The 15,135-nt window shown below is 36.3% G+C and overlaps 1 protein-coding gene across 1 annotated transcript in view; it reads right to left on the reverse strand.

Moving 5' to 3' along the window:
• The window catches only part of CCDC7 (coiled-coil domain containing 7), a 337,092-nt gene that overhangs the window by 40,343 nt on the left and 281,614 nt on the right, over positions 1-15,135 (reverse strand). The window contains exon 27 of the mRNA XM_087857885.1: positions 12,711-12,815. Coding sequence (XP_087714011.1) covers positions 12,711-12,815 — 105 coding nt within the window. The remainder of the gene's footprint in view (positions 1-12,710; positions 12,816-15,135) is intronic.

The raw sequence follows: 15,135 nt of genomic DNA on the forward strand, positions 1-15,135 counted from the left end.
ATTTTTACATCCTCTTCACCACTATGTGCATATAAAAGTACTAATTTTTACTCTCTCCTCTCATATTTTATCTTATTGATATCATAATTTACATTTTTAATATTTATCTATAACATATCATTGCAGCTATAGGTACTTTAATAGTTTTTCTTAACCTTTATAATAGAAGTAAAGGGATTTACACACCAACATTACATTATTTTTAAATGGACTATATATTCACTTTTACCAATGAGTGATATACTTTTATATGTTCTCATTATGTTGCTAATGAGCATCCTTTTCTGTCAGCTTAAAGAATACCTTTAGTTCTTGTCAATTGGATCCAATTGTGATAAACTTAAATCCTTTAGCTTTTCTTTTCTTTTCTTCTTGTCTTTGGTCTGGGAAAAATTAATCTCTCAATTCGTTTTTCTTTTTTTTTTTTAATTTTTATTATGTTATCTTAGTCACCATACAGTACATCATTAGTTTTTGATGTAGTGTTCCATGATTCATTGTTTGCATATAACACCCAGTGCTCCATGCAATACATGCCCTCCTTACTACCCATCACCGGCCTATCTCAATCCCCCACCCCCCTCCCCTCTGAAACCCTCAGTTTGTTTTCCAGAGTCCATAGTCTCTCAGGGTTCATCCCCCCTTCTGTTTACCCCCCCTTCATTCTTCCCTCCCTTCTCCTACTGATCTCGCTGCTATTTCTTATGTTCCATAAATGAGTGAAACCATATGATAATTGTCTTTCTCTGCTTAGCTTATTTCACTTCGCATAATCTCCTCCAGTCCCGTCCATGTTGCTGCAAATGTTGGGTAATCGTTCTTTCTGATGGCTGAGTAATATTCCATTGTATATATGGACCACATCTTCTTTATCCATTTGTCTGTTGAAGGGCTTCTCAGCTCCTTCCAGAGTTTAGCTATTGTGAATAATGCTGCTATGAACATTGGGGTGCATATGGCCCTTCTCTTCACGACATCTGTATCTTTGGGGTAGATACCCAGTAGTGCAATTGCTGGGTCATAGGGTACCTCTATTTTTAACTTTTTGAGGGACCTCCACACTGTTTTCCAAAGTGGCTGTACCAACTTGTATTCCCACCAACAGTGTAAGAGGGTTCCCCTTTCTCCACATCCTCTCCAATATTTCTTGTTCCTCGCCTTGTCAATTTTTGCCATTCTAACTGTTGTAAGTGGTATCTCAATGTAGTTTTGCTTTGAATTTTCCTGATGGCTAATGATTTTGAACATTTCTTCATATGTCTGTTAGCCATTTGTATGTCTTCATTGAAAAGCGTCTGTTCATATACTCTGCCCATTTAACTTTATTTTTTTGATGTAAAGTTTGATGATTCATTAGTTACATATAACACCCAGTGCACCATGCGATATGTGCCCTCCTCACTACCCATCACCAGCCTATCCCATTCCCCCACCCCCTCCCCTCTGTAGCCCTCAGTTTGTTTCTCAGAGTCCCTAGTCTCTCATGCTTCATTTCCCCTTCTGATTATTTTTTGATTTCATTATTTGTTTCTCATGTATTGAGTTTGAGAAGTTCTTTATAGATCTTGGATACCAACCTTCTATCTGTAGTTTCATATGCAAATATCTTCTCCCATTCTGTGGGTTGCCTCTTTGTTTTGGTGACTGTTTCCTCTGCTGTGCAGAAACTTTTTATCTTGATGAAGTCCCACAAGTTCATTTTATCTTTTGTGTCTCTTGCCTTTGGAGATGTGTCATGAAAGAAGTTGTTGTGGCCAGTGTCAAAGAGGTTACAACCTATGTTCTCCTCTAGGATTTTGATGGATTCCTGTCACATCAAGGTCTTTCATCCATTTGGAGTTTATCTCTGTGTATGGTGTGAGAGAGTGGTCAAGTTTCATTCTTTTGCATATAGCTGTCCAATTTTCCCAGCACCATTTATTGAAGAGACTGTCTTTTTTCCACTGGATGTTTTTTCCTGCTTTGTCAAAGATTAGTTGCCCATAGAGACAAGGGTCCATTTCTGGAGTCTCTATTCTGCTCCATTGGTCTATGTGTCTCTTTTGGTGCCAGTACCATGCTGTCTTGACGATCACAGCTTTGTAGTACAGCTTGAAATCAGGCAACGTGATGCCCTCAGCTTTGTTTTTCTTTTTCAACATTTCTGTGGTGATTTGGGGTCTTTTCTGGTTCCACACAAATTTAAGGGCTGTTTGTTCCAGCTCTTTGAAAAATGTCATTGGTATTTTGATTGGGATGGCGTTGAAAGTGTAGATTGCTTTGGGTAGCATAGACTTTTTAACTATGTTTATTCTTCTGACCCATGAGCATGGAATGATTTTCTATCTTTTTGTGTCTTCTTCAATGTCTTTCATCAGTGTTCTGTAGTTTCTAGAATATAGATACTTTACCTCACTGGTTAAGTTAATTCTGAGATATTGTGTGAGTTTTGGTGCTATTGTAAATGGAATCAATTCCCTAATTTCCCTTTCTTCAGTCTCATTGTTCGTGTATAGAAATGCAATTGATTTCTGAGCATTGATTTTGTATCCTGCCACATTACTGAATTGCTCTATAAGTTCTAGTAATTTGGGGGTGGAGTCTTTTGGGTTTTCCATATACAGTATCACGTCATCTGCAAAGAGAGACAATTTGACTTCTTTGCTGATTTGAATACCTTTTATCCCTTTTTGTTGTCTGATTGCTGTTGCAAGGACCTTAGTACTATGATCAATAATAATGGCGAGAGTGGGCATCATTGTCATGTTTCTGATCTTAAGGAAAAGGCTTTCAGCTTTTCCCTATTGAGAATGATATTTGCTGTAGGCTTTTCATAGATGGTTTTTATGAAATTGAGGAATGTACCCTCCATCCCTACACTCTGAAGGATTTTAATCAGGAAAGGATGCTGTATTTTGTCAAATGCTTTTTCTGCATCAATTGAAAGGATCATATGGTTCTTGTCTCTTCTCTTATTAATGTGATCTATCACACTGACTAATTTGTGAATGTTGATACACGCTTGCATCCCAGGGATGAATCCCACGTGGTCGTGGTGGATAATCCTTTTAATGTACTGTTGGATCCTATTAGCTAGGATCTTGTTGAGAATTTTGGCATCCATATTCATCAGGGATATCAGTCTGTAATTCTCCTTTTTGATGGAGTCTTTGCCTGGTTTGGGAATCAAGGTAATGCTGGCCTCATAAAGTTTGCTAGTTTTCCTTCTGTTTCTATTTTTTGAAATAACTTCAGGAGAATAGGTATTATTTCTTCTTTGAATGTTTGGTAGAATTCCCCAAGGAATCCGTCAGGCCCTGGACTTTTTGCGGAGGTTTTTAATCACTGCTTCAATCTCTTCATGATTAATTGGTCTGTTTAAATAATCAGTTTCTTTTTGTTTCAGTTTTGGTAGTTTATAGGTTTCCAGGAAGGCATCCATTTCTTCCAGGTTGTTTAATTTATTGGCATATAGTTGTCGATAATAGTTTCTAATTATTTTTTCTGTTTCTTTGGTGTTTGTTGTGATATCTCCCCTTTCATTCATAATTTATTAATTTGGGTCCTTTCTCTGTTCTTTTGAATAAGTCTGGCCAGTGGCTTATTGATCTTATTTATTCTTTAAAAAAAACAGCTTCTAGTTTTGTTGATATGCTCTACTGTGCCCCTGGTTTCTGATTCATTGATCTCTGCTCTAATCTTGATCAACTGCCTTCTCGTGCATGGGTTAGGCATGTTCTGTTCTAGTTCCAGCTTCTTAAGGTAAGAATATAAAGACTGCATTTTAGATTGTTCTATTCCTTTGGGTGAGGCTTGGATGGCTATGTATTTTCCCCTTAGGACCGCCTTTGCAGTGGTTTTGGATCAATGTGTTTTCATTCTCATTCATTTCCATAAATTGCTTAAGTTCTTCTTTAATTCCCTGATTTACCCAATCATTCTTAAGCAGGATGGTTCTTAGTTTCCAAGTGTTTGAGTTTCTTCCAAATTTTTCCTTGTGATTGAGTTCCAGTTTCAAATCACTGTGGTCTGAGAATATGCAGGGAATAATCGCAGTCTTTTGGTATTGGTTGAGACCTGTTTTGTGACCCAGTATATGGTATTCTGGAGAAAGTTCCATGTGCATTCAAAAAGAATGAGTATTCTGTTGTTCTTGTGTGTAGTGTTCTGTATATATCCATGAGGTCCACCTGGTCCAGTATGTCATTCAAAGCTCTTGTTTCTTTGTTGATTTTCTGCTTAGGTGATCTGTCTATTGCTGAGGGGAGTATTGAAGCCCCCTACTATTTTTTTTTTAAGATTTTATTTATTTATTCGACAGAGAGAGAGACAGCTAGTGAGAGAGGGAACACAAGCAGGGGGAGTGGGAGAAGAAGAAGCAGGCTCCCAGCGGAGGAGCCTGATGGGGGGCTCGGTCCCAGAATGCCAGGATCACGCCCTGAGCCAAAGGCAGACGCTTAACGACTGAGCTACCCAGGCACCCCGAAGTTCCCTACTATTAATGCATTATCTATATGTCTCTTTATTCAGGTTAAGAGTTGGCTTGTACGTCTAGCTGCTCCCCTGTTGGGGGCATAGATATTTATAATTGTTATATCCTCCTGTTGAATACACCCTTAAAGAATAATATAGTGTCCTTCTGTATCTCTAACTACAGTCTCTAGCTTAAAATCTAATCTTTCTGATATGGGAATTGCTACCCAGCTTTCTTTTGAGGTCCATTGCCATGAAAAATGGTTTTCCATCCCTTCACTTTCAGTCTGGATGTATCTTTAGGTTCAAAATGAGTCTCTTGTACACAGCAAATGGATGGGTCATGTCTTTTTATCCAATCTGCAATCCTGTAGCATTTATGGGAGCATTTAGGCCATTCACATTGACAGTGATTATTGAGAGAGATGATTTTAATGTCATGCTGCCTGTGAAGTCTTTGTTACTATGGATTGTAAATTTCTGTACTGTATCACTCTTGGTGTCTTTTTACTTTTATAGAACCCCCTTAATATTTCTTTTTTTATGATAATATTTTTATTATATTATGTTAGTCACCATACAGTACATCCCTAGTTTTTGATGTAAAGTTCCATGATTCATCACTTGCGTATAACACCCATTGCACCATGCAATATGTGCACTCCTTAATACCCATCACCAACCTATCCCATCCCCTAGAACCCCCCTTAATATTTCTTATAGGGCTGGCTTGGTGGTCACATATGCTTTCAGTTTCTGCTGGTCTTGGAAGGACCTTGTCTCTCCATCAATTCTGAATGACAGTCTTGCTGGATAAAGGATACTTGGCTGCATGTTCTTCTCACTTAGTGCTCTGAATATATCTTACCAGCTTTTCCTGGCTTGCCAAGTCTCTGTAGACAGGTCTGACGTTATTCTGATGTTCCTCCTTCTGTAGGTGAGGATTCTCTCCCCCCTGGCTGCTTTTAAGATTTTAACCTGGATCTAAGATTTGTGAATTGTACTATTATGTGACGTGGTGCTGGTCTGTTCTCATTGATCTTGGGAGGGGTCCTCTCTGCCTCTCGGACACGAATGCTTGTTTCCTTCACCAGATTAGGGAAGTTCTCAGCTCCAATTTGTTCGAATACCTCTTCTAGACCTATCTCTTTCTCCACCCTCTCAGGAATGCCAGTGATTCTGACATTGGAATGTTTCATTGAGTCAGTAATCTCCCATATTCTACATTCTTGAAATTGGAGTTTTTAAGCTAAGTTCCCACTTTTTCCTTTTCTATCATCCCATCTTCCAATTCACAAATTCGTTCTGCCTCGTTTACCATGGCCATCAGAGCATCTGGTTTAGACTGCATTTGATTCATAGCGTTCTTAATTTCTGCTAGATTTGCTCTACCTTAGAGATTCTATATTCCCGTTAATATTTTTTTGAAGCCTACACATCATCTTGACCATTGTTACTCTGAACTCCGTTTCTGACAATATGGTTATATCCATATCCATTTGTTCTGTGGCAGAGGCCACAGACTCTATCTTTTCTTTGTGTGTGGGGGGGGATTTCTTCTCCTTGCCATTCTGATGAGGGGAGGTTGCGGGGATGTACAGAGCCCAAATTATTGACCAGGACCCAAGCAATGTGCACTTGTTTTATAGGGACCTTAGGAATGTGGGCTTCTTATTTTTTCAGTCTCCCTTCTGGGGGAGGGGCCTGCCATGCTGATACTCAGACAACCTTGTTTGGGTAGAGTTGTCCTCTCCCCTGTGGGGGTGGGGGTTGGGCACAGTGTGAACCATTTTTTTCTGGGCTTTTGTTCTCTGGTGGCTTTCCCTGGGGGTTTTCTATGACTCTTCTGAGAGTCAGAACAACAGTGGCCATTTCCAAGCCTCTGTCTCAGAACAGAGAGTTTGCAGTCTGTTCTTCACTGAGCTCTCCTGGCCACTTTAACTTTGTTTCTGTCAGTGCTGCTAAAAACCCTGCAGGGTCCTGGGTTGTGCGCCCCACAGCCACTCTCCCAGCCATCACTCCCAGGGCGGGCACATCTCTGTTGTTTGTGCTTCTAACACTTCCAGATCCCCCGGTTCCCGCGCACACACCCGAGCTCCCGGTTTCAGTCTGGTCCACGTGCTTCCAAGCTCCTGGTTTCAGCCTGGTTTCTCCGCAGCCTCTGGTCTGCAAATCTGGCCCACTCCCCAGTGCAGGTGGCTACTGCTTCCCAGTGCCTGAGGGCAGCAGTTCCTTCACACTTCCGTTTATCTTCTGATATCTGTGCACGGATTCACAGCTCCCTGCTTTGTACCTCAATATTCAGTGCTGGAGATGTTCGTTTGTAGAGATCCAGATGTATCTTCCTATGTCTTAGGCTGATTTCATGGGTGTTCAGGATGGTCTGGTAGATATCCTGCTCGCTGAAAAATTGTCCCCTACTCCTCCGCCATCTTTTTCTCCTCTAATCTATCAGTTCTGAAGGACAAGTTTACTGAATAAAAAATTCTTGGTTGGCAGTGTTCTTCCCCCCTTTTAAATTTGAGTGTATCATCCAATTCCCTCCTGGGCTGCAAGGTTTCTGCTTGCAGAAATCCACTAATTGATTTATGACATTTCCTTGAATATAATAAGTCACGTTTGCTGCTTTCAATATTTTCTTTTTCTTTAAGTTTTGAGAATTTAATTATATGTCTCAATGTGGGTCTCTTTTTATTCATTTTATTTGATGTTGTTTGTGCTCCTTGTAACTGGTTGTATGTTTATTTCTACAGGTTTGGGAATTTTTTTTAGCTCTTGCTAGAGTACGTTCTGCCCCTTTCTCATTCTCCTTTCCTTTTGTGACTCCCATAATACATATATTAAGTTTCACTTTATGATGACCCATAGTCCCTTAAGACATCTTTATTCCTTTTCATTCTGTTTTTCTTTTTGCTCCTCTGGTTAGATAATTTCTACTGAGTTGTCATTGACTTTACTGATTTTTCTTCTGCTTCACCTAGTCTGTTATGAAGTCATTCTATTGATTTTTTTTCAAGTCAGTTATTTTATTCTTCAGCTTTATGATTTCTGTTTGGTACTCTTCTATCTCTGTTGAAATTTCTACTTTTTTCATGCATTACTCTCCTGACTCAGTAAGCATCTTTATAACCTTTATTTTGAATTCTCAGTTGTGTATATCACTTGTCTCTGTTTCCTTAGGGTCAGTTTCTAGATATTTGTCTTATTCTTTTGTTCAGAACATATTCCCATTTCTTCAGTTTCCTTAACTCTCTGTGTTGTTTTGTGTGCACTAGATAAAACAGCCATCTCTCCCAGTGATGACAGTCTGGCCTTGTGTAAGAGATGAACCTTGCCAATCAGCCTAGCCACTCTCTTGTTTGCCTCTCCAACTCTGAGCTTCTTTAAACTGCTATCTTTGTTCTTAGTAGCTCCCAGGAGATTCAGGTGTTCCATGACCAGTTGGCAGCCCAAAGACATTAGAAATGTCCACACACTAAATCATGCATCATGGATTACCACTAATTGTCCTTTTAGCTCATCAATGCAGACTAAGTGAAAGCTCAATCATCAGGCTGAAGATAGAAAAGTCAGGATGTTAGATAAGTAGTCTATCTCCTAATAGGGAGAAACTTGGAATTGGGTGTTTTTGCCCACTCATCCGGTTATGATTTGGAGGGGATAGTCATTGAGAGTGCTTTTGTACCCATATAGAACTGCATCATTAATTTATGTGGTCCTGGGGGACTCACAAATGCCAAGCCCCAGCAGCTCCCAGGACTGCCAAGCCCTTAGACAAAGAAGTTGGGGTGCTAGATGTATAGAAAAACTCATTTTAAGGAGAAGCTGGAGACTTGGTTTTATCCCTGGGATGAGCCATGAGAAGGCACAGTTTACTCTCACATGCTTACTCCAGATTCCAGAGGATTACTAATTAGGTTAACAAATGCCAAACACTGTTGGTTTTCAGAGCTAAGTGATTTGGGGGCCCATCCCTCAAGTGGCAGCTGTCAAAGTTGTGGACATGTTCCTTCTAGGGAGAAGTTAAAAACTTGGTTTTATTGTTACTGCTGGAAGAAGATAGAGAAAATGCCCACAAGCACTTTCAGGTTCCTAGGAGGATCCTAATTAGCCCCATGCAGGGTGATTTAGAAGTTTGACTCTCAGAGAGTAGATAAGAATGCAGTCAAACCCCTTCCAGAGAGAAACTGGGAGCCTTGTATTTTTTCCTGCTCCCTCTGTATTGAGCCCAAGGGGATTGCCATTGGAAGTGTTCATGCACTTATTTAAAAATGCCATTTTTTTCAAGAAATAAGAAGTGTTGGTGAGGATGTGGAAAAAAGAAACATTTTTATACTGTTGGGAATGTAAACTGGTACAGTCACTGTGGCAACAGCATGGAGGTTCCCAGAAAAAAATTAAAAATAGAAATACCATATGATCTGATAATTCTATTACTATTTCCCCCAAAGAAAACAAAACTAATTTGAAAAGATATTTGCACCCCTATGTTTATTGCAGCAATAGCCAAAGTATGGAAGCAACCTAAGTGTTCATTGATAGACAAATGGTTAAGAAAGATTAGAGATTAGATAGATAGATATAGATATGTAACAGAATATTACTCAATATTACTCAGCCATAATATAAGGTGAGAATGTGCCATTTGCTAAAACATGAATGGACCTAGAGGATATTATGCTAAGTGAAATAAGTCAGACTGAGAAAGACAAATACCATATGATTTCATACATATGCAGAATCTTAAACAAACAAAAAGAAGAATCAGACCTATAAATGCAGAGAACAAACTAATGGTTACCAGAGCAGAGGGGGTTGGAGAATGGGCCAAATGGGTAAAGGGAAGTGGGAGATACAAGCTTCCAGTTGTGCAATGAATAAGTCACAAGAATAAAAGATGCAGCATAAGGAATATAGTCAATGATACTGCAATAACATATAATGGCAGATGGTAGTTACACTTGTGGTGTGAGCATAGCATAATCTATAAACTTGTCATGGGGTGCCTGGGTAGCTCAGTCAGTTAAGTGTCTGACTCTTGATTTCAGCTCACGTCATGATCTCAGGGTCGTGAGATCAAGCCCTGCATCAGGTTCCACCACTGGGCATGGAGCCTGCTTAAAATTCTCTCCCTCTCCCTCTGCCCTTCCCCACCCCACTTATGCTCTCTCTCTTTTAAAAAAAATTAATTTGTCAAATCACCATATTGTATACCTAAAGCTAACAATACACTGTGTCAACTATACTCAAATAAAATAAGATAAAATAAAATAAAATAAAAATAAAATAAAATAGAATGGGTGTCCTCTTTTTAAAATTTGTGCCTTTAGGACTTATGAATACTGAGGCTCACTGGTTCTCCAAGCTAGTAATTTGGGAGCCAGGAACCTGGCTGGCAGCCATAAAACTTGATTTCGAGGTATGTGGTCCAGACCCCTTGCTTTTAGGGTGTTCCCTCCAAGTTGTAAGGCTTGTTCCAGGGGTGGGACTTATGGCATTGAGTATGTCTCAAGTTTTCCTAATCATTTCAATGTGGGTATTTTACTGGTTGCCTAATGTATAGGAGACACTCAACTAATTTCTGGGTTTTTCTCAGAGGGAACTGATCTGTGTTTAGCTGTATATGCAGTCCATCTGTGGGAGGAAGAAAGTCAGGAGTCTCCTATCCTGCCATCCCTTTATTTTTCAATCTACGTGTCTTTATATCTAATATGTGTTTATTATAAACAGGTAGTTGGGTGGTTGTTGTTGTTGTTTTTTAAATCAACTCTGACATTATCTGTATATTTAGACCATTGACATTTAAAGTGATTATTGTTATACCTGGATTAATAGCTACCATATTTGTTACTTATTTCTCTCTTTCTTTCTTTTTCTTTCCATTTTCTCTCTTCTTTTGTCAATGTTGTAAACATGAGTTGGGTTTCTTTTTCTTTTTTTTTTTTTATTCACCCTAGATACCTGATAAAGCTCCTGGAGGAAAATTTCATAAAAGTGTGGGATATTATATAAGACTCTGTCCTAGAACATTTTATCTCTCAATCTAGTTCATGTTCAGTCTCCAGCAATTATTCAATGATACTCTAAGTTTTCTTATTAGTTGCTGGATCCAGTTTTGATTTTTGTTTTCAGTAAGATGTGATTCTCATTTTTCACCTATCTGTATAGTTTGGGAGTCATGGTTTGCCCTATGACTTCAGTTCTTTGATGAAGCAAAGGGTTGTTGAATTTCAGTTAATTTTGTTTTCTTAGTATATAGACATAAAATTGGTTTTTTTATAGTTTTACCTTATGTCCAGTAATCTTAATAAATCAAGTTGATAATTTTCAGAGTTCAGTATAGACTACAGATTCTTTTAGATTGCGATAACTGCACAGTCATAATGTCTGCAGCTGAGAGTTTTCTCTCTCCCTTTGAATTTTTACAACTTTTCTTCTTAATTTATTATAACAGCTAGGGTAACCAGGACAATAATGAGTAAAAATAATGATAAAACACATTTATATCTCATTCCCAATATTGAAGGAAAATAATTTACTATTAAGTTGCTGAAAGTATTTTGTATTTTTTAAAGATACAAATTCCAAATAAAGAAATTTTAATTCATTTATTTATTGAGATTATGTTTTTTCTTATTTGATTAATGAGGTAAAGTTCTATAGTGATTTTTATTCCTATAAAATTGGTATTAACATCCCTACTTTCTATTCAGATTTTAGTGATTTGGGTCTTCTTTCATTTTTTCTTCATCAATCTAAATTTTTCTCAATTTCATTGATCTAATGAATCCTCTGTGGACAGCATATATTTGGATAATGTTTTTGATCCATTCTGCCAACCTCTGCCTTTTATTTGGAGAATTTAATCCACTTACATTTAATTACTGATAAAGAATTTATTGCTGTCACTGCAAGTTGTTGTTTTGTTGTTGTTGTTCCTCGTTTCCTCTGATATTGACTTCTTTCATGTTCAGTTGATTTTTTAAGGGACTATGTATTTTGTTTCCTTTTTAAATTTCCTTTGCATGCATTCTGTAAATACTTTCTTTTTAGTTAGCGAGGGGATTATGTATAACTTCTTAAAATTATAACAATCTAATTTAAATTGATATCAAACTTAACTCCAGTTACATCCCAAAACTACTCCCATACAGCTCCATCCTCCTTTTTTTATATTGCCACAAACCACATTTTTATACATTGTATGCTCAATGACATAGAGTTGGTGTTATTTGTATATATTTTCTTTACAATATTATATAAAATAAAAAGTGGAGTTACAAACCACAATTTCAGTAATGCTGGCTTTTATATTTGGCATGTACTTTACTAAAAATGTTTATTTCTTCATATAGCTTAAAGTTATTGTCTAACATCCTATCACTTCGACCTGAGAGAGTCCCTTTAGAGTTTCTTATAAGCCAGGTCTAGTAGCAATGCCTTGGATGCCAGGAGATCTTCTATTCTTTGTAGTTTGGTTTTGTGCTGGAGCACTTCTTCACATTTCCACCAAATTTTCTTACAATTTTGAAGATTTTTTTCTTAAGTAACATTCTCTTAGTTACTGTAAACATTTGATTGTTTCCCACTGCTCTGACAAAGTTGAAATTGACAGTTCCTGGGGTTTTGTTTGTTTGTTTTTGGTTTTTAATGTTTCTTCCAAAGATCAAGAACTTAGGGACACCTAGTCTATTTTGCTGCCTTATGGTAGTTATTTGGAAACTATTTCAGAACACCTAGTTTATATTTTATAGCAAAGTACTTAGTCAACTGGCCACACCAGTTTTACACATGTTCTAACTTCTTACATATTTTTCTCTCCATTAGAAATTTCCCAACTTGGTGATAAGGAGATGAAAAGTCTATCTTGTGAAAGCTCCATTTTTAAAATTCCTCTTGTTATTAGAAAAGATGATGTAAGAAATGAAAATTATGTTCTCTAAGAAACTGATCATATAACATCTAGTTTGTTATGACAATTCACAATGTAGGGTGAATCCTATCTATTTTCTGTTTCATAAACAGGAAAGGAAAACTATTAACCATTACCTAATGAATACTTGTTTGGTGGATTAATGAGCACATAACAAATTCACTTAAAGATAAATATTAATTGATTGATTAGAATAAAATTATTTTTGAGAAGTTGTCCTATGTTTGAATTTCTTATATTCTTTTAACAACAGAACTATAGATTTAGAATACTGTAACTGTTAAACTGTGTTTTACTTGCCCAAACATCATAAATCTCTACTTACCTATGACTTTGTTTAAATCTAATTGATGTATTAGATCACTAATTGATGGATTTACTGCTGGAAGATCTGCTGTATCTTGAAGTTCTGAGGCCACTTCATTTTTAACTAGAATAATAACAGATTGCCAGATTAGTTGATTTAAAACTAAAATTTTGTTTATGGTCAAATTATAGCACATAAAATTAATTAGAAATATTTTACTGTATGGTTATTTAGTTTTATTTTTTTAAGTTTCTTTTTAAATTCCAGTTAGTTAACATACAGAGAGATATTAGTTTCAGGTGTACAATTTAGTGATTCAACACTTACATACAGCACCTAGTGCTTATCACAAGTATACTCCTTAATCTTATTTACTTCACAATTTAACATACATTATCTAATTAAATACACATATGCCTAATAATTTTTAAAAACTGATTAAATAGCTACTATGTGCTAGATATTATACTAAGCACTTCTCAAATATTACCTCCTTTAATACTCACAATAATTCTAGGAAGTAGGTATTTTATTCCCCTTTAACAGATACCCAAAGTAGAGCTGAGAGAGATTATGAATATTTTAGAAGTTCACATAGTTATTAAGTACAAAAGCTTAAAATGAATTTTGTTCTTTTAGAATCCAAAATCTATTCTCCAGCTAGTAGATTCAAATGTCTACCAGAGGGGCGCCTGGGTGGCACAGCGGTTAAGCGTCTGCCTTCGGCTCAGGGCGTGATCCCGGCGATCTGGGATCGAGCCCCACATCAGGCTCTTCTGCTATGAGCCTGCTTCTTCCTCTCCCACTCCCCCTGCTTGTGTTCCCTCTCTCGCTGGCTGTCTCTATCTCTGTCAAATAAATAAAATCTTTAAAAAAAAAAAAAAAATGTCTACCAGAACTGAGCATGTAATGTGAGTGAAATGGAACTGCTGATGTTTGGAGTGGCATGAATAACAGAAGTGAAATGGAGAGTATATGTTTATTAAAAATAAAAAGTTATTACTCTTACTGACTGTTACAAATACAGGCCTAGTGTTCCTGGGTCATCTAAATTCTCAAGAGAATACAGAAATGTAGATATTTGAAAGGAATTCCAAGATTTTAAAGTATTTATTAAATATTAATTTAAAAGTTTTAAGCATGTTTGTGGATAAAATATCACCAGCTATTATCACAAGAGATTTACCTAATTTTATAAAGGATTAACTCTAACACATGGGTAGAATTTAAGAGTCAATTGCTAGATTATATTTCTTTGTAAAACATCATTATTTATCCACCAAAATATCTATCATCTAGGAACAGGAAAATAAGATGCTGAGGAAATCAACACTTTCAGAAAAAGAAAATGCCAATAAACAAAATATGCCAAGAAAAAAGTGGAAAGAATAATTAAAAATTAAAATTCGCAATTAAATTAATCTTTCAAAAGGTCAGACCCCCCCATATTTTAATGCATAGAATTCCTTATAATTCTTAAAGAATTAAATCTTATGCCATAGTACATAAAAAGGGAATTTTTCCATTTCCTTTGCAAAGAAAATAGTCATTGTGAAGACATTGACATTGAAATAGACATAACTGGTATAATTGACAATTAAAAAACACACATAGAAATATAATGCAATGAAATATAATGCAAGTCACATATGTAACTGAAGATAATAATAGCTTTATCGAAAATAAAAGAAATAAGTAAAATCAATTTTAGTAATGTTTTATTTAACAAAATAGATTTAAAAAATCATTTCAACATGTAATAAAAATACAATGGATGAGATATGTTAAGTAATTATTTTCATAGTAGGTCTTCAAACTCAAGTATATATTTTAACCTTATAGTACACCTCAATTCAGATTAGCTGCATTTCAAGTGTTTGATATCCACATGTGGCTAGTTGTTGCCACATTACACAGTATAGGTTTAGAATATAAATGCGAAAATCTTAAATAAGTAATAAGGAAATAGAATTCATAAGTTTATTAAAATAACAGCATGGCATCATCTAGTAGGATTCATTCCCAGAATTCAAGGTAAATCATCTCTTAATATAGTTATTATATTAATGGTTCTCAGGAGAAATGATGTAAGATTATCTTAAGGTAAAAAGTTATTTATAAAACTTAAACGTATATTCCTTTTTGATTTCCCCAACTTTATAGAGATGTAGTTCACATATAACATTGTATAAGTTTAGGGTTTATAATGTGATGATTTTACACTTATATATTGCAAACTGAATACCACAATAAGATTAATATGTTTATCATTTTACATCTTGCAAACTGAATACCACAATAAGGTTAATATATCTATCATCTTACATCACATACACACACACACACACACACACACACACACACATATTTAAGATGCAGTCTCTTGGGAATTTTCAAGTACACAGTATATTTAAGATGTAGTCTCTTGGGAATTTTCAAATAT

This window comes from Ursus americanus, chromosome 31 (genome assembly GCF_024610735.1).
Source record: "Ursus americanus isolate L20-20 chromosome 31, mUrsAme1.1.p, whole genome shotgun sequence".
Classification (NCBI taxonomy): Eukaryota; Metazoa; Chordata; class Mammalia; order Carnivora; family Ursidae; genus Ursus; species Ursus americanus.